Source organism: Falco rusticolus, chromosome 9 (assembly GCF_015220075.1).
Source record: "Falco rusticolus isolate bFalRus1 chromosome 9, bFalRus1.pri, whole genome shotgun sequence".
Classification (NCBI taxonomy): domain Eukaryota; kingdom Metazoa; phylum Chordata; class Aves; order Falconiformes; family Falconidae; genus Falco; species Falco rusticolus.
The window spans coordinates 19,081,931-19,109,745 of NC_051195.1; the positions used below are offsets into that span (position 1 = coordinate 19,081,931).

General features: G+C 47.3%; 1 protein-coding gene across 12 annotated transcripts in view; it reads left to right on the plus strand.

Annotated features, from left to right (window-relative positions):
• COL13A1 (collagen type XIII alpha 1 chain) overlaps positions 1 to 27,815 on the plus strand; it is a 92,788-nt gene that overhangs the window by 26,416 nt on the left and 38,557 nt on the right. For 9 of the 12 annotated variants that reach the window (XM_037400250.1, XM_037400257.1, XM_037400249.1 and 6 more), the window contains 16 exons: positions 1,440 to 1,447; positions 4,110 to 4,136; positions 6,716 to 6,751; positions 7,413 to 7,439; positions 9,140 to 9,190; positions 12,967 to 13,002; positions 14,489 to 14,515; positions 15,607 to 15,633; positions 16,700 to 16,726; positions 16,834 to 16,860; positions 17,138 to 17,164; positions 19,236 to 19,292; positions 24,809 to 24,925; positions 25,418 to 25,459; positions 26,332 to 26,358; positions 27,097 to 27,132. In XM_037400250.1, the coding sequence (XP_037256147.1) occupies positions 1,440 to 1,447; positions 4,110 to 4,136; positions 6,716 to 6,751; positions 7,413 to 7,439; positions 9,140 to 9,190; positions 12,967 to 13,002; positions 14,489 to 14,515; positions 15,607 to 15,633; positions 16,700 to 16,726; positions 16,834 to 16,860; positions 17,138 to 17,164; positions 19,236 to 19,292; positions 24,809 to 24,925; positions 25,418 to 25,459; positions 26,332 to 26,358; positions 27,097 to 27,132 (599 nt within the window). Of the gene's footprint in view, positions 1 to 1,439; positions 1,448 to 4,109; positions 4,137 to 6,715; positions 6,752 to 7,412; positions 7,440 to 9,139; positions 9,191 to 12,966; positions 13,003 to 14,488; positions 14,516 to 15,606; positions 15,634 to 16,699; positions 16,727 to 16,833; positions 16,861 to 17,137; positions 17,165 to 19,235; positions 19,293 to 21,109; positions 21,176 to 24,808; positions 24,926 to 25,417; positions 25,460 to 26,331; positions 26,359 to 27,096; positions 27,133 to 27,815 lie in introns of all 12 variants that reach the window. The other 3 variants (XM_037400260.1, XM_037400251.1, XM_037400255.1) reach the window with 3 other exon arrangements.

The window sequence follows — 27,815 nt, forward strand, 5'->3', positions numbered from 1 at the left end:
CAGATCAACCAAATCAGTGTCCCTGCTGCAACTTCTGTCCTAAATTTAGGTGGAGTTGTTTTGAGTTGTTGAGCCTTCTGACTGTGAATGTCAGCCTTAGCTCTGTCTGTCAGTCACCGTGAAAGTGGTAAGCTTTACTATTTATTTTAACCAAAAGGTACCCCTTAGAGGTAGCTTCCTTTGATCAACCACAGTGAAAGCTGAGCAAAAGTCTAAGAGTGGCATTTGACAGTATGATTTTAGGTCACCAAAGTTTGATAGCCAAACCATTTGCTGAAGTCTCTGGTATGAAAGAGTCACGCTAAGTGAGAGACACTCCTAATGCGGAAAATGTTTGTTCATCCAGTCTCCAGTTTCTTTTATGGACTTTCAGCCAGGGGCATTTTAAGGATGACGACGTATTCTGCAGGTGCTTACTGTGACATCCGCCTCCCGTGCAAAGAAGAGGTTGCTGCCTGTTATCTGTCAGCTCGCCTGTTATACTGCTTAGTCTTACTTCTTGGCACTTTACATAAAGGAGAAAAAAAAAGAAAACAGAATGTCTATAAAGTATGGAAAATGTAGAAACCCCTGACAGTTGTATGGTGTGTCTTGCTTCTCCCACAGAGAGGAAACCACAAAATAGTGAGTGCAGGGGTTTCTTTCCACACACACAATATCTGTCAGGATTTTGAGGAATTTTCTGGGAACTGATGAAAGAAATGTGCTGTTTAAGCCCTGATATATACTGTACATCGGTTCTGTATGAAGGAGATGCAGTGCTTCATGCTGGCAGGTTCCAAAAAGCTTTCAAAAAAACCCAAACCAAACCCAAAGGATTTGAGGGAATTTCCTCCAAGAGGTCAGATTGGCTCCTATGGGAGCAGAGGCAGGAGCAAAAGGGAAAATTAGCTTGTACTAAAGAGAAGATACCTGATGTGTTTAATAGCTGTGGTTTGCTGTTAACCTTTTCATGCCTTTGCAAGGTTACCAAAGCTGGTGAAAAATGCATAGGCATTTTAGCAGCAAAGTGGGTCTCACCTCCCCAGATTCAACTTTCTCAATCCCAACAGGTGGGTAGGAGTGCAAGGTGGGTGCAAGGGGGAGTCACACAAGTAATGAGTCCTGCACAGTCAGTGCTATCACACTTGTGGAGGGGACCCCTGTATGGTAAAGGACTGAAAAGGAATGTAATGGTGTCAAGAGCCTGACTTACAGGGCTTTCAGAGGCTGCCCTGCACTCATAGTCACTGTAAGCAGTGCTGCTAATTGTGGGAATACCTTAATTAATTAGCAGGGAGTTGGTGAAAGTGCATGAGCAAATGGGAGTAGCATCAGGATCAACCCCCAAAAATGTTACAATGTGTTTATCTACCCCTTCTTGTTAGGATTTACCATTCTTGTTAGGGTTTATTGTATTAAAAATATTAATTACTGTTTATTTGTCTTCTCTCTTTCAGGTCCACCTGTAAGTACCCAACCTCTATGGTTCTAGAAGCTGCTGACACAGAGTTTGCGGGGCATGAACTAGCAAAGTCTTCTGTCTGTGGTGTCTGGTGCGGCAGCCACCTTTGCACCCCTGGCACTCTGGGATCTCCCAAACAGCAAGTACTGTGGGTGTTCAGGACCAGTACTGGGGTGGGATTGCTTTTGACTGTCTCGCAGCTTCCACGAGTGAGACAGAGGGAGCGCAGGGATGGGGTCATGGCAACCGTGAGGGAAGCAGATATTTGCATGTTACCCGTTGGCACCACACACCCCAGGGGAACTGGCTGTATGAGCTCCACATGCATTGGATGCCACATGCTGAATGAGATGTGTTTGTGAAAAAGGGAAAGATAGATCGCAAACACATGGCAGGAGCTGAGCCGTAGGGACTTGTTCCCTGCTACTCACCCAAGCTTGCTGAACTGTTGGGCCTTCAAGTATAGCTGCACAGCTATCAATTTTAGAGGAAAAACTGTGTTGACAGCTTCCTTTTCAAATGTTAGCTAATGCAAAACCTCAGCACAGACGATTTAGGCTTCAGGAAAATAGCTAGGTTATTGCAGAAATTTTCTTACAGCTATTAAGAGACTGACAGTGAACCAGAAGAAGCAATGCAAGGAATGAAGCCATGTATCGACATCTCTCAGGATTATAAAGAAACACTATATTGTCTCTAGCACGGTCCTTCCAGAGGAAACGGTTTATATTCGTATACAATAGAGTAACTATACTGGGTTTCTGTGAAGAAACATGAGAAGTTAAACATACGGTAGTCATCTTTTGTCTGCTCATGCAAAAATGTCTTAAACAGTTTGCAGATGATGTTCTGAGAAGTAGTTGCTGCACAACCTATTTTCCCCTTTCATCAAGTCGAAATGCTACAGACTGAACTCCCACATATATACGAGCACAGCCTGATTTAATGACAACAATCTTCCAAAAAGTTGCACCTTCTAGGCCAAAAGGTCTGAAAGCGTTTTACAGCTGGAAGCCCTGATCCATGTAAACCTTCAGCGATAGCTTATCCCAGGGGCTTTCAGGAGGCTGCTGAAGTATGTATTTCAGCATTAGCTTTGGGTTATTGGGAGGAAAGCACTGCTCTGGAGGGGGCTGCAAGTGGCATCCATCCAGGGCTGTCCCTACTACTCCACCCTGAGCATGCATATGTAGGCACTAAAAGGGGTGGAGCAGGCACAAAATTGGTAGTGGTGTTGGCATTTCTATTATTGCTGTGATAAATTAGAGAGAAATCAATAGGTCAATACAGACATCTCCTGGAGAGCAGTCTGCGCCTTTGCAGGGTGAGGAAGACGCATACTCCAGGCTTCCTCTGTAGCCATAAGGGTTAGAAACTTAATATCATAATGAAACATTGAAGCCTGGCAGAAACACATGGGACCACCAGAGAAGTGCTGACAATATATGCTACTGTATCCCGGCTTATTGCAACCCCTGAACCTGTCTCTGCACACAGATTTTCAGGACAGGCTGTGAGGAATGCTACAGCCAATGGAAATAACAAGAGGAAGTTGGGCAGACCAAACATCGTTAGCCAAAGCGGAATTTATCTTGGGCTAACAGCACCCTCGCCTCATTCAGGACCTCTTGGGTTTCTGATCGGCTGGCAAGCAAGACTGGCTTAGTCACCATGAGCAAAAGTTCACCGCTGAAGAGTCAAGCAGAGTCCTCCATGTCGCCATAGGAATTATTCCCCCCACCCCCTCACCCCATATTTCTTGTGATTAAAACAGCATGGAAACTCAAGTTTATAAGCAACAGACCTGGGCTCCTGCCTGGCTGGTTGTCATACGCATCATTCCAGATAGCAACCCCAAAGTGCTGATGACCCCACATCTCTCTCCTGGGTTGTTTTCCCAGCTTGCGAAACACAACATGCTGGACAGCAGGGCTTAGCCCCTGGTGCTGGTGTCAGCTTGGGTGTGGGGACGGCAGAAATACTCATTAGAAATGTGCTGAGCCTTGCTTGTAGTCTAGGATGACCAGGAGAAAAGCCACGGAAATGGATGAGCAGAACCCCAGCAGCAAAAGAGCCCTTCATGCTCTCCTCTTGCCCAACAGATGCTCCCATCGTTATTCTTGAAGTCAGTCAAGGCTTTGGTGAAGGCAAGGGCAACCCGCAGTCATGTAAGAAATTTGGTGAGATTGGGACTAAAAGGGGCAAAGGAAGGAAGGAAATGATGAAATCGTGCAATAGTCTTGAGGTTCCCAGACTCTTTCGCTGTCTGGACCACATCCGAAGGAAAAGATCCTCTCACGGACATTTTCTTTCCCATTTGTGAACATGCAACATTTCTGTGGCAACTGCAGCAATTCCATACATGAAAAAATAATATTTAGCAGATGGAAACTAAGGAAGAAAGTCAAAGCCCTGTAATTAGCTCATTCTCCGTGGACTTGCAGATACCTTCAGAGCTCATGCAGAGTTGTGGGTAGAGCCATGCTCAAAGGAAAGAAAACTTCATAAACAGGAGATTAGGACACCAAAGCAGTCGGAGCTGATGGTCAAGGAGCTTTTTAACCATTCTATTTCCTAAAACCTTACATGTTATCTCATCTCTTTATCGAGCCCTCCCTTCAGAGTTTGAAGCTAACTTTCACCGTTTCTGTGCATTTTATTTCAGGGCCTTACAGGAAGACCAGGACTCCCGGTAAGTACTTCATTCTTTCTTTTTTGTTCCCTCATGCTCTCTGTCTGGCAGTACTTTCATCAGTAGACCTTGAGGGTGCGTAAGCTGGGAGAAGGTAGTGATCTCACATAGCAAATGTGATGTAGAATAGCATATTGTAAACAGGACATGGCTTGTAACAGAACAGGGACCACAGGAGCTTTGTAGGACCAAACTTAAGGGTAACATAATCCCTATGAACCCTCCTGCATGTGGGAAACACACTATTTTTGAAGATGCCTTTGTCAGCTTGAGGGTCTGGTTGAAGAGGCACCGTGTGCAGTATTCTTGGTGATGGGGCTTGCTAATTGCAGCAGGATTTAAAAGGCCTAAGTCACTCTGAGACAAATGGAAAAGTCCATAATAACAGTATCTGCATCTGAGAGAGATAGTCATGAGTGAGGAAGGAGTGTGCGTTAGGGGGTTACAGCTGCATACTTTCCTGTTGATGGCTCCCTGGGCTGCGACTTACCTGGAGACTGCAACAGCTGTAACAGTTTCCTAATGAACAAAACCCAAAATGTGCTGCTGGCTCTACCCCTGACTCAGGACAGAAGCTGCTTGTTGCCTTTCATGCTCCTCCAGCTCCAACGTGGGAGCTTCAGGCAGCTTTGTATGACTTTGTAAACAGCCTACATGGTACCATCCACTGTGAGTGCTCTTTCCTGGCTCCCTGTCACAGGCAACCTTTCCTTATAAACATCTGGCATTTATTTGTTTTCCTACCAGGGCCTCCCCTTTGCTATTATTGCTTGGAGGGCTGTAATGCGGCGCAGTCACATACCAGACACAGTGCCGTCATGTAGCACTGCGACACCAGGTACTTGCTGGAGAACTGATACAGTTCAGCCCCAGCCTCTGGCTCTTCCTGTTCAGGCACCAGCCACAATAGAGCCAGGAGAAACAAAATCAGCTTTTACCCCAAACCATGAGGGAGTTCAGCTTGAGCTCAGCTCTGGAGGAAAGCAGCATTTAAGAGACTAAAAGCACAGGAAAACTCAGTGTTATGTTCTCCAGGAGCCACAAAGTCATTCCAGGGCAAGATGCTGACACCAGGAGTTTAGCTTACTGTCAGCACACAGAGATAGGCAAATTTTAGTGGAACAGAGAACCCACCTAAACCCCTAGAAGAAAGCAGTTTCCTATAATGTATAATCTACACAATTTAAAACCAAGCAGTTGTTTAGCATTTCGTCTATCTGCAAGGTATGTTTTTGCAAAGTATATTTTATATTGCTTTTCAAGTTATCAAAATATGCACTGCGTGGAAAGGAATGCCCCCAATTCTGAACAGCCCCCTAGCTCCACAGAGGGAAGCAGCTAAACCTTCAGCAAGTAACAGGCTGATCCCAGGCAATAATGTTTAGGATGCACTGCCAAAGAGGCCTCTGTGTACACCCAGCAAAACAAATAGAGTTAAGAGCATTCCCCTTCCAGAGATTTCAGACTACATTCACACATGCTGGGACTGAACATGGGGGAAGACACACGGAGGTGGCACCGATGGGGCTGGTGTCTCCAGCTGCAGAAACCAGAAAACCATGTTTACATCTACAGACAAAGGCAGCCAGGGCCAGGGACACTCCATTTAACATAAGGAAACCCCAAACATTGCTGGAAACAGAACTGAGAGATCATTGTCACATAATTTTTGCAAAATATAGAGCAAAAGTTACATGACTGCTGAAGCCATAATGATCAAGATCCTTTAGCAATCAGCTGCTGTCTTCCAAATCTGCACAGCCTACAGTTTTGGTGACCAGGATTGCAGAGGGGGTTACTTTTATTTATTTATTTTTAAATTGCATAGTTAAATTCAACTGGAAGAGGCAGAAAACTGCCTTGTAGGTAAATGGCTGAAGAAAATTGCCACTGGTCTTGTGTTCATGTGTTTACGAGGCTCTGTTCAGTGTCACCTGACCCAAAGTCCTTCCCCAAACCACTGTTAGGATTGTTCACACCCTGACAATGCACTGGGAAGTATCTCAAAGGGGTAGAGGACACTGAACACAGCTGCTCATACGTCTTCTTCCAGACATGCTTTTTCCTGTGTCAGCTTGTTTTCCCACGTTTTTCTCTTGCTTCTGGACAGAACCGTATTTTCAAGACTAAGAGAATCCTGTTTTAAAGCAATAACTATAAATAAATAGCTATCACCCAGATGACTTTGGTAAAGAAGGAGAAAAATTTAACAGTTGGCTACTGCAGGAAGCCAGTTCCCAGGACCTGGATTTTATGAAGTGCTGGAAACTGCAATTATGCTTTGTTAGGCTTGAAAACCCTTGCCCTTCTTTTGCTGCCTAAATCGCCCCATGTAATTTCTGTTGTGAGATGTGCTGGTTTGTCATATGCACAAGCAAACTGGTGGCTTACACGTGTTCTTAAAGACAGGTTCAGGAACATGCAAACACACTCTCTAACTTGCCGTTTCCCTCTCTCAAAATCCCTGGACACTTGCACCGCAGTGCAAAGCAGTGTCTGTGGCATAGCTTATTTGTGTGGTTTTATAACCTTGGTTTTGGCCAGTTTCCAATTGCCTTTGATTTTGCCTTAATTGCCAGGGAGACAAAGGCGCAATGGGGATCCCTGGGCGGCCGGTAAGTTGAAACCTCTTGCATGTGCCTTGTCCTCCCCATCCTCTTCCAACCCTCAAGATTGGTTTTTTTTGGGCGGGGGGCTTTCAGGATGATTCTTGCTGGGCATCAGCATGAGCAAAGCCACCTTCATTGAGGTCTGTGCCTGAAGGACTCTCCTTGTTGCAGCAGGGCGGCCAGCCCTGCAAACTGCATACACACTGGGAGGGTGTTTCCATCCCTTCTGCTGTATTGCTCAGGCCCTCCTCTGGCTCAGCATCCCCCCTAGGTTGGGTGCCTCCTGCTGCCACCTCGTGCACCTGCCGGCTGGGCTTGCTAACTGTGGGCTTGCTAACATGCACCCCTGCCTGCCACCGGCAGCTGCCCTTTCCAAATAAGTCTGACCCTGAATAAAGGGGGCTACACCTGCCTGGCTGAGCACTTTATTTTGGAGTTGCTCTTTGCTTGGGCTCCCAGGATGAGGATAGGGAAGAGGGCCGGGGCAGGAGCTGAGGCCACCCTACTCATTCCAGCCCCATGGCCAGGATTTTGGGGTGGGGAAGCGTGCCCTTGCTGCTGACGCCTGTGTTTCTCTTTTTCTCTCTCTCTCCCCCTCCCTCTTTCTCTCCCCCCATGCCCTCCTGCACCCTCTTGCATGTGGCTGCGATGGGTGCCACTGACCCAGGGACTAAAAGGGCAACCGGGAGAGAAGGTGAGTCAGCTCCTCACAGCCCATAGCATCCCTGACTGTCTTCCTCTAGGACCAGCCCAAGCCCCCTGGTCACAGTCATGGCTGCTGCAGCCAGCTCTGGACTTTCACCCCTCCCCGGGCTGCCTCCTCTTCCCTGGCAGTGCAAGTTTATCTCCCAAATTCCATCCAGGCTACTCAGCCTCCAAAGACACTTTGTTTCTTGTTTATGACAATTTACTGATAGCATAAGAGCCAGCAGGCACACACAGGGCTCCCCTTGAGGCTTTCTGGGTTTTAACCATTAAGTTTCTTCCTCACTGGCAGCTCTGTTTGCCTTAACCAATGTGCAGCTCCCCTTCACCTCCCAGGTTAGCCTGAATGCTGGTGCAAGCTGTGGCAAAGAAGAAAATGTCACAGCATGCTCCTATTTCTGACATGATGGGACCTCTTCCTCCTAAGGAAAACTGATGGTGCAGTTTAAGTCTGTGGGACACCATCTCGCAAACTGTTTGCCATGCAGAGAATTGGTGTTTTGTACCTTCAAAGAAGCGGTAGTTGGCAAAGCATTCGAGTGCCGGCCCCCATATTTTGAAGTGTTGGACATTTCAGCGTTAGTGTATGTTCCTCAGAGCTGTAAGCACCTCCCACCCAGGAGAACAATGAAATGGAGGTGTTTGGGGTGTGTGAATAACTGAATAACAATGTGTAGAAACTAGGAAAGGGATGAACATTCACCTGATTATCTATGCACTGCCATACCAGGCCCATTTGCTCCTCTTCACTGGAGAGACAAAAACACAGCAAGGAAGGGCAAGGTAGGACACAGATTGTCCTTCCTTGTTTTCAAGCCACTGCTTGCTCATTGGAGCCAACATTACCTAACAGACCAAGATTTCACTGTCTGAAGCCATCCTGCTTTTTCTTTGTGTGTCCTTGCATTTCTCTGTGTCCAAAGCTTTCAACGTGAAGGGACAGCAGATAGATACAAACAAATGAAAAATCATTCAATTGCCCATGCTTCCCCAAAGCCCTCTGTGAGAGTTCTAGGTTGTCAGCAGGCCACAGCTTTGTTTTGCAGAGAGCTTTGCTTGCTTGCAGGATGCTTGGTTTATGGGATGCTCCACCCCAAAGCTCCCCAGCCCTGGGTGCTTCTGGAGCTACGTCTCAGGAATAGAGTATGTTTTCCAAAGACAGGGACATGTCCTGCCCATCACATGTTGTGGGTGGCTAGGAGCTGGAGAGGCAGCTGTTTTCTTTTCCAGCAAGGACTTTGCTGTTTTCATCCGCATCCCAACTGATTTTCAGAAGCATACAAGTGAGGCATTTCTGGAGGCAGCCAGTGATCTGCCTATAGCTCCCATTTTCCTGGAGCCCATCACATCACTTCTTTTCTTTCTTCTGCAGGACACAGCAGTCATCCTGGACTCACAGGAAGAAAACAACAAGGGTTTCAGGCCATCTTTCACACTTGCAGTGGGGCAGAACCACTGTCTTGCCTGAGTGTGTTTTAAATGTTTAGTTTTCCTTGCTGTGCGGCTTCCATTTTTCTCCCAAAGCATAGGGCAAGAGCTGGGGGAGGCCAGAACAGCAGCTGCCTCATAAACCCTGAATGTCTTACTCTTTGGGCACCCTAATTTAACCCCATTCTTGATGGGAATATAATTGTATTTGTGTTTTCCTCTCCTCCTTTTCTCACTCCTTTTCCTCTCCCTTGTTTGCAGGGTGCTCCAGGAGAAGCGGGCATGTCTATCATTGGACCCCGTGGTCCACCCGTAAGTGGCTTTTCTGTCTATATTTGACTGATGCAGGATGTGGGCAAGTTACAGGGAAAGACTTAGGAGGGGTGGTAAGACACAGCACCAGCTGGAGACAGCAAAAACCCTGTATCATGTGGTTCCCATGCTGAGCCACGCTTGGTTTTATACTGCTATTATATACTATATATAATGAAATTACAGCTCATACTCCAGAGCAAATGAGGAAGCCTTCCCTTGCAAGGAAACCATATTCCTGTATTTAAAAGGAAGAAGCATATTTCCTTCTTGCAACAGGGCTGCTGCTGCTTTTGGAGAAAACGCGCCCTTTGCCTGGCTGATCCCAGCCTTTTTGTTTCATTAGCAGAGGACAACCCCCCCGATTTTGCGGAAGAGCAGGATCAGAGCTAAGCTGGTGAAAGGGGAACTCACAAAGATGGATAGCTCAGAGTTGTTCAGAAGTCCTTGTCAAGTACCCAAAATCTTGGAAAATCTTTGACGGCACAATTACTGCCATCTGGAAAGTCCCTTAGCTGGCTGGGGTGCTGAGGAAAGCATAGGCAGGATTTTGTGCCCCTTTTCCAGCAGAAGTATCCCTGCAAGGTGCAACGAGTCAGTCAGTCAGTCAAAGCTTTTTGCAAGGGTAAGGTCATGAAAAAAGACCAACATGAAGGTTTGGAGGTGCCCTAAATGCTGGATGTTTCTTGCACTGCTGTTCACCATCAAGCCTCTGCTTTTGTGCGGATGCAGCCAGTTCTCTCCCCTTGCCCCTGCACAGCCTCCACCGGAGATTTCCATGAAAAAAGACCCAGAGACTCAGTTCTCTCCCTCCCAGTGGGCACTTCCGATTTTGATTAACCTGTGAAGAGCACCGTCCTTGACCTGCAGAGAGGATGGGCCACCAGCAACTTTTGTTTCACAGCAGAGGTCAAGTGAGAGAGACCTAGGCAGTGCGAACACTTGGCTACATCTGGCTTTCCAATTAAGCTTCCAAAAGCCCATGATAAGTGTTTCTAATAACAAACAGCTTTGCCAGTTCCCAGGCCCCCCTCCTCAGCACACTGGAGTTTGAGAAGCGACAGAACTGAAGCCCAGGACACAAACGGGTCTCCCTAAGTGTTTTACACCCAGCAGATGGTCCCTGGCCACATGGCCAGGCGAAGAGTCTGCCAGTGCCAAGCTGAGCCAGACCATCTTGCTCCGCAAACAGCAGATTTTGGATGGTAAATGCCTGGTCACTTTTGCTGTTTCTCACAAGCTGTAGCTCTCAGCCTTCTGGATATCGTGGTTATAAGTAATTGGAAAGAAAAGCCATCAGTCCCTGTCACTGTAGGTTCTCCAAATAGGTAGGCACCACTGTTTCCTTGAAGGACACATGCCTGGTCTGAGGGACAATTTTTAATGTCTGCTTTGGTGCTGCTGCTTTGCCTCATTGCCTTTGCTGCTGTTTGGGAAAGTGCGGAACACTTGTATCTCCAAAGCAGTAGAAAACTTAGATGGCAAATGATATCTAAAATGGGGGTTTGCCTACACCAGTCAAAGACCTGAGGTGCCAGGACTGGCACAACTCCCCACTTCCACCCCAAAGCCTACTGTGAAGATGATCCAGTTTCCTGGGGAGCTGGTGATAGGTCAAAAGGATGACAGCACTGAATACAAACACAGAAACCCTGGCCAAGGGGCCACTCGGAAGGACGTGGGATGACAAATAGTTTCCAGATTTTTATTTGGAGGTTAAAGTTTTTGCTCAGGCTCAGAGCTGCTTAACTTTTGGCCAGAGAGGGACAGTGCACCGATAGTGGCAGAAACAGACGATCTCCATGATTTGGCAGCTCTCGGGATTACATACTTCATACGATCAACATTTTAAAAAGAAGACAAGGAAAAACAGCCACCCAACAAAAACAGTCTCTTGGAATCGTTCGCTGCTGAACTGTTATTTTGGCCTGATACCATGCAAATCACTCTGCCGTCCTTCAAGGAGAAAAAGGCAACAGTCTGTAGTCTACAGAGGAAGCCAAATTGCACCATTTCCAGATTTTCTCCCTAATTCTTTTTTTAGCACTTCTTGTCCAGGGAGGCGTCCAACAGGGAAGCAAAATTAGTGAATTGTGGCTAGGCTCTTCTTCATTGTTGCCTTTTCAGAAGTGAGTGGTGGACAGATCCTTTAATTTATAGCCTATCTTCCCTTCTGGTCACTGGCCAACAGGACCAGGTGGTTTTATATGTATCTTGCAAAGCAAAGCTGACCAAGTTCAGCTTTGCAGAACTAAAAAAACAGTGCAAATGTGATTAGGTCCTGCTAGCATTGTGTATAAAACCAGAACTGTTCAGTGCAACATGAGGCGTTTTGTGGAAGGGACATCCCTCAAACTCTGCAAAGAGGTTATTTGGCCCCATCCTCTGAAGAGGTAACCTTCACTGAGTCTCTCTGCAGATAAGATGCAACCTGAAGGTGAACGTTTTCCCTGCCAGTGTGGCTCTGACCTCTCTCCCAAGGGATTATTGTTTCTTCACTGTGGCAAACCTCAGCCTCACAACCCAGCAGGCCCATCCCCTCCTCCCCTTCCCTCAGCACCAAACGGGATCACTCTGATTAAGGCAGAAATGCACCCATGAGCGTTTCTTTTCAGAAGGAAACCCTTGTTTATACCAAGCTTTTTCCCTAGGAAACCTTGTGGGACTCAAACAGTCTGGTCATGGTGTCTCAAATTGCCTAAGAAAGCATTTTCTTCCCAAAATGAAGCATGAGAACACATAAGAAACCTGGGCTTTTTGGCATTGTAGCATGGCTTTTAAGGAAGGCAAGATGCCACAACAGTCCCTTGATGAGTGTGGTATAGGATTTACCTCATTTTGCTCTTTCCATCTACATGGGTGTGCTTCCAGATCTACTGAAGTCTGGTCCATATTGCTTCCTGACTTGGCTCACATACTTTTTGGTAAAATGAAAGTAAAAAATCCTTAAGTAAAGCAGTATCTTTACTGGATACACACAAATCGAGGGTAACTGGGACCTGGGATGTCACAGATCCCAGGAACTGTAGAACTATGAAAAATTAACAGCCAGGACATTTTCTTTTTTTCAGTGTTTTTAAGTGGGTGATGAAGAAGCTGCCAAACACATCACAGGGTTTTCTGTACCTCATCCCAAACTGGTAGCCAACATTGGCTAGCCAGAAAGAGGTGGGGGAAAGGACTTGGTACTCATGTTTCTCTCCTCACACTACCTAGCTCTCCTTTTCTTCTTAGCTCTCACAGAGAAAAAACAGAAGAGAAAAAAAAAATCATCTCTTGTCCAGAATTATTTGTGAGGAAAGTGAATGCACTGGGACATGAGATTGGGGAAGAGAAGAGGGATGGCTGTATTTAGACACCAGTGACCTGCAAGGTTTGTCTTGCACAGAGCAGCACCCTGCATTAAACGCCTCTGGTTTATGGCAGCAAGAATTGCCATAAAATGATCTCAGCTTCTGGAATATATTCCAAAAGCCTAGCGTATGGGCTGGGGACACCCGTTTAATTAATGTAGAAGCTTCAAGGAAGCTGCTTACAGTCCAAACTGGACCTGCTCCAGCATTTTCTTGGCCCTGTACAAATTGGAGTGGGGATGAGAGATTTCCTCTCCTTCCCAAGACACTTTCCCCTTGGAGGGGAATGGGTCTTGGGTAACTCTTCAGAGTCGCAGGATAAATGGGCAGAGGTTGAAGAAAAGGCTCTGTAGAGAGGACTTAGAGTCCATCAAAATCTAGCTCAGTTACTCTAAACTGCTGTCTACGTTTCATCCGTCCTAGGGACAGCCTGGAACAAGAGGTTTTCCTGGATTCCCGGTAAGTGTAACTAATTTATGAGCTATGGGTGTGCGATATTACTAGGAAGCCTCATTAGTGCTTCCTGCATCTCATCATTTCTGTCTGAGACCAAGGACCTGATCTGATATGACTGAAAAAGTAATTTTTTCTGGATTTGTTTTTCTTCTTTTTTTTTTTTTTTCTTCTTTTAAATGATACTGGTTGGGGGCGGGGGGGGGGAAACCCTAAACCACAGAACTCAGAAAGGAAATTAATTTAAAAAAAACACACAAGTGTTAAAATAACATACTCGAAGCCAGATCTGTTCAGTAAAAGAAAACCATCCTAAGAAATACCCCCAAACAAAGAAAAATAATCTCTAGGTAGGTGAAATTCCAACCTTAGTTGAGCCTTTAGGTGATATTGCAATAGCAATGAGTGCCTGTGATCCAAACAGGGCCCTGCGTGGTGCAGGTCAGCTGGGGACCATGCTAGGCTGAGTAACCTGGTCATGCCAAAGGGAAAAGACAAAAAGCATGGAAGGGAATTCTTCTCTAACACTGTTAGAGATGGGCAAGAGAACAGAAAAGAAGCCCAGGAGAGGACAAAGCAAGTTTCGTTTCAGTCCTACAGTTGCTGGCAACAATCTCTCAAGCATTGAGGCTGCTGGAGAGCTCAAACAGTTGCTATTTATTCTTACACATTTATCCTAGATGACTAGGAAGCCTAAGGCAAACACAAACACCCCCCCACATCCCTGCTCCTGCCAGGCAGTTCAGCTGCTGCTCCAGGACACGAGGTGTGCCACAGCAGGTCTGTGGGGGAGACTCACTCCTGGAAAATGGGAAGAATTGGCAGCCTCCAAGCCGTCTGACCAGGCTCCATGGCTCTGCCCTTTGCCAAAAGGGGGGCTGTGAGCTGTCCCTGGGCTGAGGAGAAGCAATGTTCTCCAGGCCTTTGTGGTCTTTGGCTTTCGGAAGAGCAGAAAACAAATCAGCCCAGCTCATGAGAAAGTGCCGGGTGGGACAGCGCTCTGCAGAGCCTGTTTCTCATCAAATAGTACCTTCAACATGCTGCCGAGCTGTATGTCACCTCTTCCCTGGGACAGTTTTATTATTCTATCATTTGCAAAAATTCCTCTTCCCCCAAAGGTGGGTGCCTTTTTAAACCAAAGTCTCAAGAAAACTGCTGATTTTCAACCAGTTTACAGGATGCTGCAAAATTTGAAACGTTGAGGGTTTTTTGCAAATTGCCTATGAATCCTTCCTTCCTTCCTTTCCCCTTGTGTCCAGTGTTGCTGCTGAAATGGGCTGACAGTGAGTAGGTCACTGCAGAAGTAACTGGGAAGCTGGGCTGGTACTCAGTGGGCCAGGTACCTGCCAGGACTCGGCAGGAGGGCAGAGTCACTTCACCTCTGCATCCCTTCTTCAGTCCATGCAATCTTGTAACACATAGTGCTTGCTGGGGCAGATGGACAGACACCCCAGTGAAAGCACTTCTAATCATTTCTCCTTTTTTATTTCAGGGCCCTATTGGCTTGGACGGCAAACCGGTAAGCAAACAGCTTGTCTCAAGACTTTCTGCCCTGCCTCCTGCTAGGTTGCACTGTCCTGTCAGCCTGCGTATTAGAGAGTATGTTTTCAAGAGGATTATTTTGCAATGTCATGCACATGCTTGGATTAAAAGAAAATTAGAAGGTTGGCAGGCAGGAGGATACCACAGATGCCTTGGGGGAGATGCAGGAGTCAGGAGATTAGGGAAGGCAGAGTGTGGCTGTTTCCTTTCTAGGCAAACCTATAAAATAGCACTTCACAAGTGCAACAGCCTGGCTGCTGCAGGGAAAGCTTTAGCAGGCACTCCCACCCCAAGTCAGACAGGCAGAGCAGGTCCCCTAGGCACCAGCCCTCTGCCTTAGACAGCCAACAGCTTCATTTGAAGTCGACCCTACAGATTCTTTCTCTTTGCTGCTGTGCTGCGAAGAGTTGCAGTAGAAGATGAAAGGACCCTAAAGAGCCTCCTTATAATCAGCTTTATAGTAGAGAGAGACAGATCTAAGTTATTCCCATCCTTCAGAGAGCTAGGTAAAAACATAACTACTTCCTTATGAACCCAACTGACATGAAACCCATAGCTCCAGGCAGCCACTTAGCCAAGTTATCTACCATACTTCCTCTAGCCATGCTGTAATGGAGAAGGAGGTGGTAGCACATACCTCTGGCACCTAACTTCCTACAGCAGGACTTTATTTTTGCCATGAGGAACATCACCCTCAAGAGAGACCAAACAGTGTCTCTTGTATCTCTCTGGGGTCACACATGTGAGCCCCAGCAAGGCACAGTGCACTGCACTCAGCTGAAGCTGCTCTGCCAGCACAAGGGGGACTTAACTGTGTCCCAGGCATGCCCCCAGAGCCTTTGCACATTGCATTCATCCTCCAGAGTTTTGTTCTCGGTATTTTGGGTAGCAGGGAGCAGTGCCCTGTTAGGTGTGTGAGCAAAGCTCCACACGCACAGTGTTGCATCGCCCTTGACAAGGTATAGGAACTGCAGGCACCTCCTGAGGAAAGACTTAAGCAGGTTAAGTCAACATCTTCTACAGACTGCAGTAGCCAAAGCTGATGCATGTTTACTTTTCTTTTTGCAGGGTCACCCTGGACAGAAGGGGGAGATGGTAAAAAAAAATATACATTTGTCTGTGGGTGATGGGTTGGTTTGAAATGACGTTACCTCTCAGCTGAAAATGAGCTCATAGGCAGAGTAGTGATGTTAGTTCAGCTAATGCACTGGTTGTGTCCCTAATTCTGTAACTTCATAATAGCAGTGCTGGGATGCATGACTGTAATTTTTACATTATGGTTATCAGATTCATCATGTCACAACAGCAAGTCTGTAGTTACACATGGGATATGTTTTCCTTGCAGTTAGCAATTATGTTCTTTAAATATACTTTGGGAGCTGACATTTTTCGTGGTTGGCCTCATAGCAGAAGTAAAAGTTGATGGAAAGATTTTTCTAAACTCATCTGGCAGCTTTCAACTTATCTAACACCACCCCCAAAAAAGCATATTTTCTGTTTTAAATGTTTATTTCCCCCCTCCTGAAGCTCTGTTTCATATATGCATTGTACTAAAATGATTTTGGTTGAAAATGGTAAGCTTAGGCTGCACTTGATGGAAACCTAAATGCGGTCTTGTTCCTTTCAACATCTCTGATGGTGAAATCCCCAAACACGAGTATGTCAAGCTAGCAGCTCTGTAGTCACCTTCACTCACTCAATGTTTTCTTCTGCTAAGTCTCTTTTTTAAGCCCAAGTGTCAGTATAACCCTCTGGCAAGCATATGTTGAAGATCCCCCCTCCGAGCTGACATCCCCTTGTTGCACAATCCTAGCTCAGGCAGTTGCAGCTCAGGCTTCAGTCCTGGCTGCTTCTGGTTCAAACCCAGTGTGCCGACTGAGGAGACGTGCTGTCAGCTGAGGTCCTGGGAACAATAAGGGTGTGCTTTCCTGATGATTTTTCTTCTTTCTTCTAATAATTCCCCCCCTATGGTGCAGCCAGAACATGTGTGCGTTTTCATTCCTCTAGAGTAACAAAATGAACCCAGATCTCTCTTGGGAGTTTTCTCTAGAATTGTTTTTAAAAGCCGAATTTCCACCTACTCCATACGATTAGAGGTTTTGTCTTCTTGTCACTGTAAAATGGGAATTTCTCTCTCATTCATCACTGTGTTTCTTTAAAGGGTGCTACAGGTCCCAGGGGACAACCTGTAAGTATTCCATCTCTTGCAATCTCACCTTCTCCTAATCCCTTTCCCCTTGCATACACTGAACTCCTTCATTTACTGAGGGCTTTTTTATCACTTTTCTTTTATAGGGACCCCCAGGACAAAAAGGAGAAAAGGTAATTTTAATAGGACGTGCTGAAAATTCAGTGTAAAAAGTGAGCAGGGAAGGGACTCGGTGGACTTGGTGCTGCTTGGTCTGAGTGGCTGAGAAATGCAGCAAGAACAGAGGGCTTTGGGGACAAAAGGCAGGGTGCTTTTGGGGTGCAAATTGGCATAGCTGCACTGAATTCAATATAGTCACAATGATTTACACCTTCGGGATCTGACTCTGTGTGTCTATTTTGGTCCTCCCTGTGGTTTAAACTCTTTCCTTTTAATCCCCTTCTTTCACAGGGTCAGTGTGCAGAGTACCCTCACAGGGTAAGTCATTAACATTATTATCATCTGTCTCGTGCCTTCCTGCATGTTAATCCTCTTTTGTTTGAATGGCTTTTTGTTGGAAATATAGATCGTTTCATTAACAAGATGCGTCATCTGGGTCCTGAGGGCAGTGCTCAGCTGACTGATGTGTTTCACAGAGAAGCAGCAGATAAGGTTTTCCAGGAGGGATGTGGGTTCTCCAGTCTGTTCCTGCTCACCGGGGCTGACCCCCAGATAATGCTGTCATTGCTGCTTCCTGGAGACCCTGCTGTGCTCTGTGCCAGTGCAGGGAAGGTCTGTGTTCTCTCCCCAAACCCTCAAAAAACCTGGGGTTTCTGGAGGAGCAGAGGTCACCCGCTCACACCTTGTGCTGCTGCACCAGTTCTGCACGGCTTCCACAGCCTCCACTGCAGTTGCATGGCCAGGAGCAACAGGGAAAATCTGTTGTCATTCCTCCGTTTTTTCTGCCTCACATGTGTCTATGCAGTGTTAAGACCAAAGGGGAAGGGTTGTGCTCCCTGCCCAAAAGTAACCCTGACCTCCCTGGTCACAATGCTCTGGCTGGTCCCCATGCCAGTCCCCCAGCCTGGTGGGCTTTCTGCCTGCAAAGAAGAGGCCAGAGAGGGAGGGTTGATGCCAGCAACTGTTTAATGAAAGCCAGGTTGCTGCCTCACTTACCTCTTCATCTGGCCTGGCTGGCATGTACCGCAGCCAAGAGAGGAGAGGGTACATCATGGGGTGTGAGGGGATTACAATGGTAAAATTTACCCAGCTCTAAAAGCAACCGGAGTACTGAAAATCCACTGGAAATGCATTGGAACGACATCATATGAAGTGGCTGGAATTTGTAATCTGGGTGTACAGGGAGACAGGCTTAAGGGCTTTCTATTTATTTTTGATGCGCTTCTGGACAATTAGCTGGGCTCTGGTCCCTGGCCCAGAGGGAACAGGACCCTGGATGCTCTGAGCAGCAGAGGCAGGGGAGGGAGCTTGGCTGGCAGCAAGGGAGAAGGGGGCTGTTGGTATGTGCCAGCCCCTGTACAATAATAGCCAGTCAGCTGTGTTTATTTAGGCAAGTTGGCTCACTAGGTTGTTATGTTAAAAAGAAGCTAACAACAACACTCACCAGAGTGGTGTCCTGGGTTCCTGTTACAGCCCTTCACTCCGACTGTCCTCAGTCCTTCAAGGTGAAAAGCAGCAGTAGAACCTGCTGCAACACTGGGAAATGGAGATGCAGATTGTGCATCACTGGGATTACCCTGGGCTCAGACCTAGGGGCAAAGGCATGCTGGTTTGGTGCATCAGGGTTGTAGGCACCCAGGGGTGACATGCTTGCAGGGCTGTGACAGCAGTGAAAGGGCGAGTGCAAAGCCTCACATCCCAGCAAAGCCTAGCGATGTTTCCTTGGATCTCATGGAGGTCCTTCTGGTCTCATGAAGCAGTAAGCTCAGCATTTTAAAAAGCCGATGAGCCATTCCAAGGCAGAGACATGCTCACAGGAAGGGTAACTGTCCTCAGATCAGCTCACAGGGGGCTGTCCTGAACGATCTGGTCACAGACCGCAGGTTCAGGGAGCCAGAGGTACAAATCAGCCAACAGAGGTGCAGTGTTCTCTCTTCCTCCCAAAATGAGAATTAAGATGAACCTTCTTGTAAAAATGCTACACATTTGACTGAATTGCAATTTGCTCTTGCTTTGACAAGTTGACAAATTCCTTTGTCAGATATTATGGGTGAGGAAATGAAACCCAGCATCCTGGAAAACCAGGAATGTTGTTTCAGTTTTGTTTCATCGTTGTTTTCTTAGGAAGGAAATGTAAAGTTAGGATGTATGCCTTGGCTCTTGTAGTTTCCTATTTTTTCTGTATGAGTTTGCACTGCTCTGAGGGACAAGCCTAGGTGTGAGGCTACCCATTCTGTGTGAGCTGGCTGTTTGAGCTGTGCCAAAGTGCCACCCTGAGGAAGGATGCTCAGCTGAGGGAAAGGGGGGACTAGCTGTGCTCCACCTGCTCTCAGAAATGCTGAGTGTCTAACTGACCCTGTTTGTGTCATGTGTCTTCACTGTCCCATAGGAATACCTAAGTACCACCCTTGCAGCCCTGCGTTCTAACCAGATCCTTACGCTGAAGGTTTGTGGGTAATGATCTGACGGGACCCAGTTCTGATGCAAAGGCGTGAGGATGCAAATCCAATATTGCATGCTGTCTTCTGAAAAAAAACTTGCCATTGGGACATGGAGGGGGCAGGGCAGGAGCTGGGTGGAAGAGGCTTCTTCTTTAAACTCTCCTACTTGCACCTGAATCCATTGCTGGGTCTTGTCTTATCTCTGTTTTCAGGACTACTTCTCTCCATTTTCTTCCTTATCCTTTCCAGCAATCCTCCCCCTGCTTCCCTGTGAGGTGCATAATATTTCAATACACTTCAGCCCTTGAGGAGCCAGGCAAAGCCAGCTCAGCTGGGCCTGGGTCACTCATACAGATGTGCTAGGCACACCTAGCATGGGGAGGGTGGGGATTTGCAGCAATGTCTCCTTTGAGAAGATCAGCACAGTCCCAAACGCTCTCCTGAGCTATGGGTCCTCCTACACTGTCTTTTAGAAAGAGAAGGATTTCCTTCAGATAAAATCAGCCTAGCTGGTTTTCCAGTGGCACTGCTTTTGTTTGTGATAGCTTGTGGCTCTCTGGATCAGTGCATTTGAACACGACCACCTGATCACGGGGCGGTAATGCTGCAATATTGGGTTGCACTTCACTTTGCAACAGGACTGGATCCTTGCTTTCACTGCAAACATGAAGAACAATGTTTAAGGTATTACAGCGCACTGCTTGGATGCATACTGTTACTGTCGTGGGAGTCCTATGGGCACACCTCTCAGATCTGAGCATGCAGCTCACATGTGGAAACCCTGCACACAGGCACATATTTGTGTCTGAGCACAGAAAGGCTCTTTCTCTTCTCCCTGTGTAAATCAAGAGCAGCTTCAATGGAAAACTGATAGGAACAGGAAAGTGGATGAGGCCAGAGGAGCATTCCTGAGCCTGGAGCCGGCACGGTGGGTGCCAGGATGACAGCAGCTTGCATGCAAGTGGAAACTGGATACAGCAGAAGGGTGAACAAATGCTCCTGAGCTTTAGTGCATTTGATTTCTGCATGTCCGGGTCAGCTTTGTGCCCTAAGGCAGCATTCCTGGCTATAAGCAGTCATAGGCTGATGTTACTGTTAAACAAGGAAAAGCAAAGCACAGGTTCCCAAGGCAATACCCTGCTCAGGGCTCAGGCACCAAGGCCTAGTTTTTTCCCTTGGCCATGACGGTTGTGTCTGCCCAGCTAAATGAACCACTCCAGGACCTGTTCACTGGCTCTGATGCCTGCTGCTGGCCCCAAATAGCTTCTCTCCACTCCCTTCCACACCCTGAGGATGGGTGAGGCCTGGAGATACACTGTGTTTCTTGTAAAGGAAGATGGATAGTACTAGGAAACTGCACATGGAAAACTTGGAGAAAATTGTCATTTGCATAGTTGCCTCAAATCTGGTGATGAGAAATTAAGAGAAACAGTCCTGTCACTGTACAGCTTAGCGGAGCCAGTGGGAGAATGTCTTGTGGTATATACTGCCTAAGGACATCAGTGGAGCTGTCAAAAATCCCCTGCATAAATTGTATTTTGGAGCAGAGAAAGTAGTAAAAGCTCTGCGTGGTGGGAGCATGGGACTGGTCACCCTGCACCTGCTAGGGCTGGCACGTGGCTCATTCCCCTGTGAGCAGCGCACAGCGCAGAGGAGCTCAGAGGTCTGCCAGCAGGTACCTGTGCGCGGCTCTCATGGGGGTTTGTTTTCACATCAATCTCTCTGTTCCCCTCTTCTCTGTTCTCTCCCCTGGCTGCTCTCTGACTCTCGGTGCCCTAATGGCCTCCTTTGCCCTGCGACCTTCTGGTTTGATCTTCTTCAGCTGTTGCCTCTCCTCAATTCAGTGCGGCTGGCTCCACCTCCGGTCATAAAGAGACGCACTTTCCAGGTAGACTTCTCCTCATTGCCTGTTTCTAAGCTTAGCCCGATGCTTGCGATTAATCAGCTTGCTATCTGTCTTTCTTCCCCTACAGAGGGTTTTCCAAGAGGCTTGGGCAGAGCTGAGGGACTTTCTTGGAAATGGAGGAAATCTTTCTTTGGTGTGATAATGTGGCTAAAAAGAAATGCAGTGAAGCCAGTTTTTCAAAAATAAATAGGCCATGAAACTGTTCTGAGAACTGTTGACAAGCAGTCTCCTACCTTAAGTAGTCAGTTCCTGCATATTCAATCTCCTGGCGAGGTTAGAAACCTCTTGCTGAAATGCAGCTAATGTCTGTGAAATTTAACTGAGATGAATGAATAGGCAAACGCTGCTTCTAAGGGCTAGTCTAGTCAGAGACACTTGGGAAAATGTGTTTAAATAAGCTCTTATAATGGTTTCATTAAATTGCATTAAATCTTTGTGTAAACACATTTATTTTGGTTTCCAGGGCCATAACTCATGTTTAGTTTAGTTGATTTTGGGAATTAATTCATAAAATGAATTATGGACATATGAATAGTGAATAAGAGTGTCCATAGTCAGAGTTCATGTGGCTTTTAATGAGCCCACTTTAAGCTCCCTTGTTCCATCAATTGGGATTAACTTTCCCGTGTGGACAAACCGCTGTAATTACCCTGCTGAAGTGTGCTGGGCACCCTCTATTAAGTGGCTGGGTTTTGTCACCCTGCTGCCTGTCTAGACAGTCAGATGCTCGCAGGGAATTGCAGTCTGCAATACAAGCCTTTGCCACGAGGTGCCTGGTCCTTGCCCAGTGCTGACAAAATCCCGACCTTATCGCTTGAGCCCATGGTTTCAGTTCAGTTTCTATCGATTTCAGTATTCACACCACACAAAGCCCACAACTTGCACTGCTTGCCCTTCAAAGTAACAGTCTGGAGAGCCAGGCCAAGGACTGACCTCTTGGGAAGGCTCTGAAGGCTGATGTTTGCATCCAGGATGAAGTGGGAAACTTGAATAGCTGCCCTCCGGCCTGTCGTCAGCCAGGGCTGCAAATTCCCTCTGTCCCCAGAGGCTAACTTCGCCAGACAATTTTGCCGTGATCTGTTTTGCTGTCGCTGTATTCATTCTCTAAGCGCAGCAAAGTGTAATCCACTCCTACAGATCTGCCAGCACCAGGCAATTCCAGGAGCCCAACATTTAAATCTAAAAAAAATAAAATAAAATAAAAAAAAAGTGAGACTGCAAAATAAATGTTAGCACCAGCGCCTGAGAGAGGAAAATCCTGGTGGTGCCTCTAAGCACAACAGCAGGAGCACTTTGCAGAAGGGTTTGGGCTTAGGAGAGACATGGGCTGAGTGGAGACCTCTGTTAGGAGGCTGAACAGGCATTGCATTGCTGGGGCACAATCAGGGTGGCTAACTGGTGTTCAAAAGAACCAAAAAATAGCTCCAGTCAAAGGCTAAAAATATAGAATGACATCTGATCTCCAACTTACTGCATCCACTTACCGTCCAGTTAGATCTGGGGGGGTCTTTTTGTGCTGAATGCATTAAAAAGACTATAATGGTGTTGTAATAATATTTTGCATGGGTAGGGATCTGCATGGACAGGTACTCACTTAGACAAAGCACACTGTGTCTAAGGCAGCAAAGCTAAGGCAATGCAAAAGGGAGTTTGGGCGAGCTCCTTCCAGCCGCTTCCCTTGCTGTGGCAGGGCTCCCACTCTCCCCACCTCCCCTTCCCCTGCCAGGGTACCATCACCTGTTCCCAGCATTATGCTGCATTTTAGTGCCCTAAGTGGAACATGGACTGGGCTGACAGAGAGCAGCTGAGGTGGGAACGGAGGAGGGAGAGCCAAAGGCAGACAGGCAAAGGCCCCCTTCACCTTCCCATGGTGCACCCATGGTGGGGGTGCTGTGAGGTGCAATGGGAGGGTAGTCGCTGAAGCTGGGCTGAGAGGTCAGGGCAAGCAGGAATCCAGAAGTATGCTCCGGAGTCCTCCAAGCCTCTTGTCTTCCTTGGATCCAAATTCCCTTTGAGATTTAAAAGCTATGAGACCGTTTACAGGATGGTTGAATAGCGCTGAGTATGGAGGATAGGGAAGCTCAGGAAGGATCTTGCATTCCCTTGCATGGACCATAAGGTGAACTGGGATCTGCTTACAAAATGAGGAAAAGGAGGGTGCCTTTCCTGGCTGGCCCATCAGGCTTCCTAGCATGGGCTGCGGGTCAGGCACTGAGGCGGTGGCTCTCTTGAGGAGAAGGGCTGTTGCTCCTCACATGACTAAGCTTCCCATGAGCCTGGCCCGCATATTGGAAAATTTCTTCTAAATAGAGCTCATGGCAGAAGGGATGAAATTTTCAGCTTATTACTTTCATTTATCATTCTAAATAAAGCGAACATCCCTGTATCTTCATGTTTTACTAAAGGCAGCCAGGATAAACAGCACACTTGGTAGGAACACACGCAGAGGAAAGATATGAAATCTCCTGCACACACAAGTACGTGACAGAAGACTTAGTTTTACCCAGCACCAGTGTGTAAAGCTGTAGAGAGGATAAATGCAGCAGAGACCCAACTGCACACCCATTGATTTATAACTAAGAAAAAAACCCGTGTTTGACTTCTAGCTTCCCGTGAATCCAACAAGGAGAGTTTTTCAAATTTAAATTGGGTCACTAGTAGTAGGATGTCATGGTATTTTATCTAGGGAGGGGGAATGGGAGGGGAGCCCATGAAACTAACAGCTTAGCATGGGTGCCGCGGTGCCTTAGGAGTTCGCTGGATGCATCAATTATAGATCAGCAGTCTGGTATTCGAACATGGCGCTTCCAACCCACTGTCTCCTCAGCGCTGCTTGATCCCAAGTCCAGGTCCTTTGGGCCAAATGACATTGCTGAGGCATGAGCCACAGCCACCGACCAAATGGCTACTGCGGGGCCTGGGAAGGAACCGGCTGAAACAGCTTAGTTTCAGAAAGCTTAAAGTGGCAGGTGGCTCTGCACGCACGAGCTTGTTAAATCTTACAAAAACAGGCTCTGCCTAGTGTACATAGGCCTGTTTTGGGTGGGCTCCAGAAATGCCATGATGATCGTGTTATTTTCTTTTGGTTTTGTGGCATTTCTACTTTTGGTCTTTGGCAAAACAGAGGGAGTGTTGTCCAACAAATATAGCATAGGGAAAAAAATAGGCTGAGGTAAGACGCTGTGGCTCTGCCTGGAAGCGCCACTGTGGTCACGGGAGGCTTTGCTTCACAGATGACTGTCAAGTGCTTTGGAAAGCCTCCTGAGAAGCTCAAGAGATGTTGGTCCTTGATATAGAAATTGTACTTGAATGACTCAATGAAGAAAAAGATCTCTTTGGGCTGCTCAGTCATCTGTAGATCCCTTTTACAGACAGCTCGGATGAGGTGGCCTCGGATGTCTTTGCAAACTGTAGGGTGCTGGCTCCTGCTGCCCAGGTAGCCCAGCCATCCTCAGCGGGGCTCTTCCTCACTCTTGGAAACCTCTCCTAGTACTAACCTGGGATTTGCTTCTACCTCTTCTGCTTCAGCCAGGCTGGCCTGCCTTGGGCCCTTGGGGTGGTGGTGTGAAGGGTTTGCTCTGCCTGCTGATAACCCCTTGTTTTAACAATCTGCAGGGTGAACAAGGACAAGCGGGAATCCAAGGGCCCCCAGGGCCCCCTGGCCCACCAGGGCCCACTGGACCGGCTGGACCTGAAGGAACCCCAGGACAGCCTGGGCCAATCGGGCCACCTGTAAGTCCAGTTACAAAAAAGCCTTCTACTTCATCTTTCCCTACTAGGGCACAATTTCCTTTGGTTTTTGTTGCCTCTTCTGAAGCCAATACAGCCATGGACATGAGATCTAGAGGGGATGCAGATGTGTGAGGAGAAAGAAGTTCCCAGGTGTGAGGGGGAGAAGGAGGACAGGCAGAGGTGTGCATCTGGCACTGTGTCTGGACACGCACACGTGTGTGGGTGACACCAGGCATGCTTCCTCCTCCTCAGCCTCTGCAGGCAGCCACAGGGAGGAAGTAACACAAAGGGTGTAATTGTCCTGCTCACAGCAGAAACCTGACCAATAAGAATCCCTACGACGCCTTTGAAGTCCTCCCCCTGTCCTGTTCTCAGGCTGGTAGCAAGCAGCCGAGAAGGGTGAAAACAGAAGCAGCATTTTAAATAATACCATTGCTAAATGGCAGGGGACAGGGCAGAAAATCCTGCTAACGTATCTTTCTCTCACAACAGGGCAGAACGGGAGAACCTGGGAAGCCTGGCAGAGATGGAAAGGTGGGTACCAGAAAGCAGCTCAGTTCCTGGGAGCTGTAGGGAGAAACACGGCATGTTGGCCCTGCAGCCACTGCAGTGTGAATGGAGTTTCCATCTGAAAGTTTTTTCAAGGCCTGCTAGCAGGACAAGCAGGTCTTGTTCCCGGAGGGAAAAGCACCTTTCCACACACAATATAGGGGTTGGGTGTCCCATAAGCATCATCCTCATCTCCCTTTGACCTCTGAGGAGCCAAGGACATGATGATTAAACATTTGAATTGCTATAAGCAGGCAACATCAAGGGTGGTATAGGCATCAGAGTGTATCTAGAGTAGATTTCTCCTTCCCTGTGCTCACATCAGGAAGGCAGCTCCCACATGGATATTTTGTTTATTTATATTTACATACACACATATCTGGTATGCTTCATGGTTTGTATCAGGTAAATTGTTTGGTTATTTCTCATTTAAAAACACAAGTGGTTTGTTTGTTAATACATTCTCTCTATTTAGCTTGTCAGAGGAAGCTGCAAATGCTTGATTTACTCCAGAGCTGCGCAGTGGGCTGGGAACAAGTTTCCCAAGCAAAGCCAGAGAAACAGAAACAATTCTGGAGCACAATGCATAAGGCAAAGCAGCTTTTTCGTCTTCAGATTCAGTGAGACCAGACCTGGGGGGATGGAGCACTGTAGACATGAATTTATTTGGGTGTATGTGTTAAAATAGTATTCATTTGCATGAAGAATAGATTGGGGATGTTTGAGCTCACCAGTGCGAATCATCACTGTAAAGGGGCATTTCAAACCAAAGCAGTCAGCATCTCCCATCACCCTGGAGTCCATGTAATGTTGTCTACATCTGCCAACTTCATTGTCTGTTTTGATTTTATCTGCAGGGCTTACCTGGGCCTCCTGGACCGAAGGTGAGACATCTCGCCTCACTTAGAGGTAGCACAGTGGTAAACAGAGGTGCATGCTCCTGGCAAGGAGAGATTTGTACACTTTGATGGGGAGGGGAAGGGGAAAGGAGGTTACATCAAATAGATGAGGAAGATTTCTAACCCAGCTCAGTATTGCCTTTGGGGCCTGGCCCATGTGCTGACTCATGGGTTTCGTCCAGGCGACATGTCTGAGTTGCATCTTGACTGAGCGAGGCACGCCTCATCAGCCCCTCTTGCAAAATTCTTTGCCACACACAGCTTTATTGGCGTCTTCTATTCTCAAAGCATTTACCAGCGCTTCAGGAACTGATTTTGCAACGCTATTGTTAACTCCACCACAATTTCCCATTTATTCACTTGCCAAAGTGCGGGGGTGGGGGTGGGTGTTGTTGTTTTTCAGCTGCAGCCACCCACCCCATTTGTTCTTGAGATATGTAGCCAGGGCGAGGAGATAGGAAACTGCAGAGCTGAGGTGCAGAGCTGGCATGAGTTATCCAGCTGCCACTGCTTATTGCATCTTTCCTGCTAGGGCTCAGTCCAGTGCGGGTAACAGTGACCCATGGTTCTGAAGGGTTCAGAACTCAGTGGAGTCACTCTGAGCAGAAGGTGAATTTTCCCCATGGAAAGCCCTTCCATCCCAGCATCGACCCAGGGAAAAGCACAGGGATTTGTCGTTCTCGGGCCAAGCCTCACTTCCTTTTGTCTTTTTGCTTTTTGCAGGGAGACCCTGGGATTCAGGGATACCCTGGCAGAAAGGTAGGAGCTCCGATATTGTTAAATGAATTAAGCTGCATTAAACCTTGCAGGATCATGGCTATAAATCTGTGGACTCCTCTGGAGCCCTCCACTGAACTCTGCTCTTGCTGGACATGGGGCTGCATCAGACACACAGATCGCCTGTCATCACCCACGTAAGGAGAGGCTGGACCCAGAGATATCTTTAATTCTCCAGTAGCTATGGTACAGATGTCTCCCCATCTGTATGCCTCTCTACACCCATTTCCAAGTGGAAATATACCTCTCGTGCATCCAGACCTGAACAGGAGGTTGGAAAGGGCCAAATCCCTGGCTGTGTATTGCGCTCTGGAATAAAGCAGGAAAGAGTTGATCCTGCTCCAGGTTGAAAGGCAGAAACTGGCAATGCCCAAATGTCTTCAGCAGCAGCTAATTAACAGCAGGGTTGTCAAGACCAGAGAGTGTAATGAAGAGACAGAAAGCGAGACGGGGGAAAGACACAAAGGAAGATCAAAGGGGAGAGAGGGAATGCAAAGATACTGCTAAAGGAGATTTCAGCTGCACAAGGGGAAGGCGAGTGTTCCCAGCAGGCAGGAGTCCTGTGTTCCGTGTTATCACCATGTTGCTTTATAGGTGCTCTGTGAGCAAAATGGCAAGACCTGAGAGCTTTTTAATTAGTTCTGTATAAACTGAGAAGTTTTTGT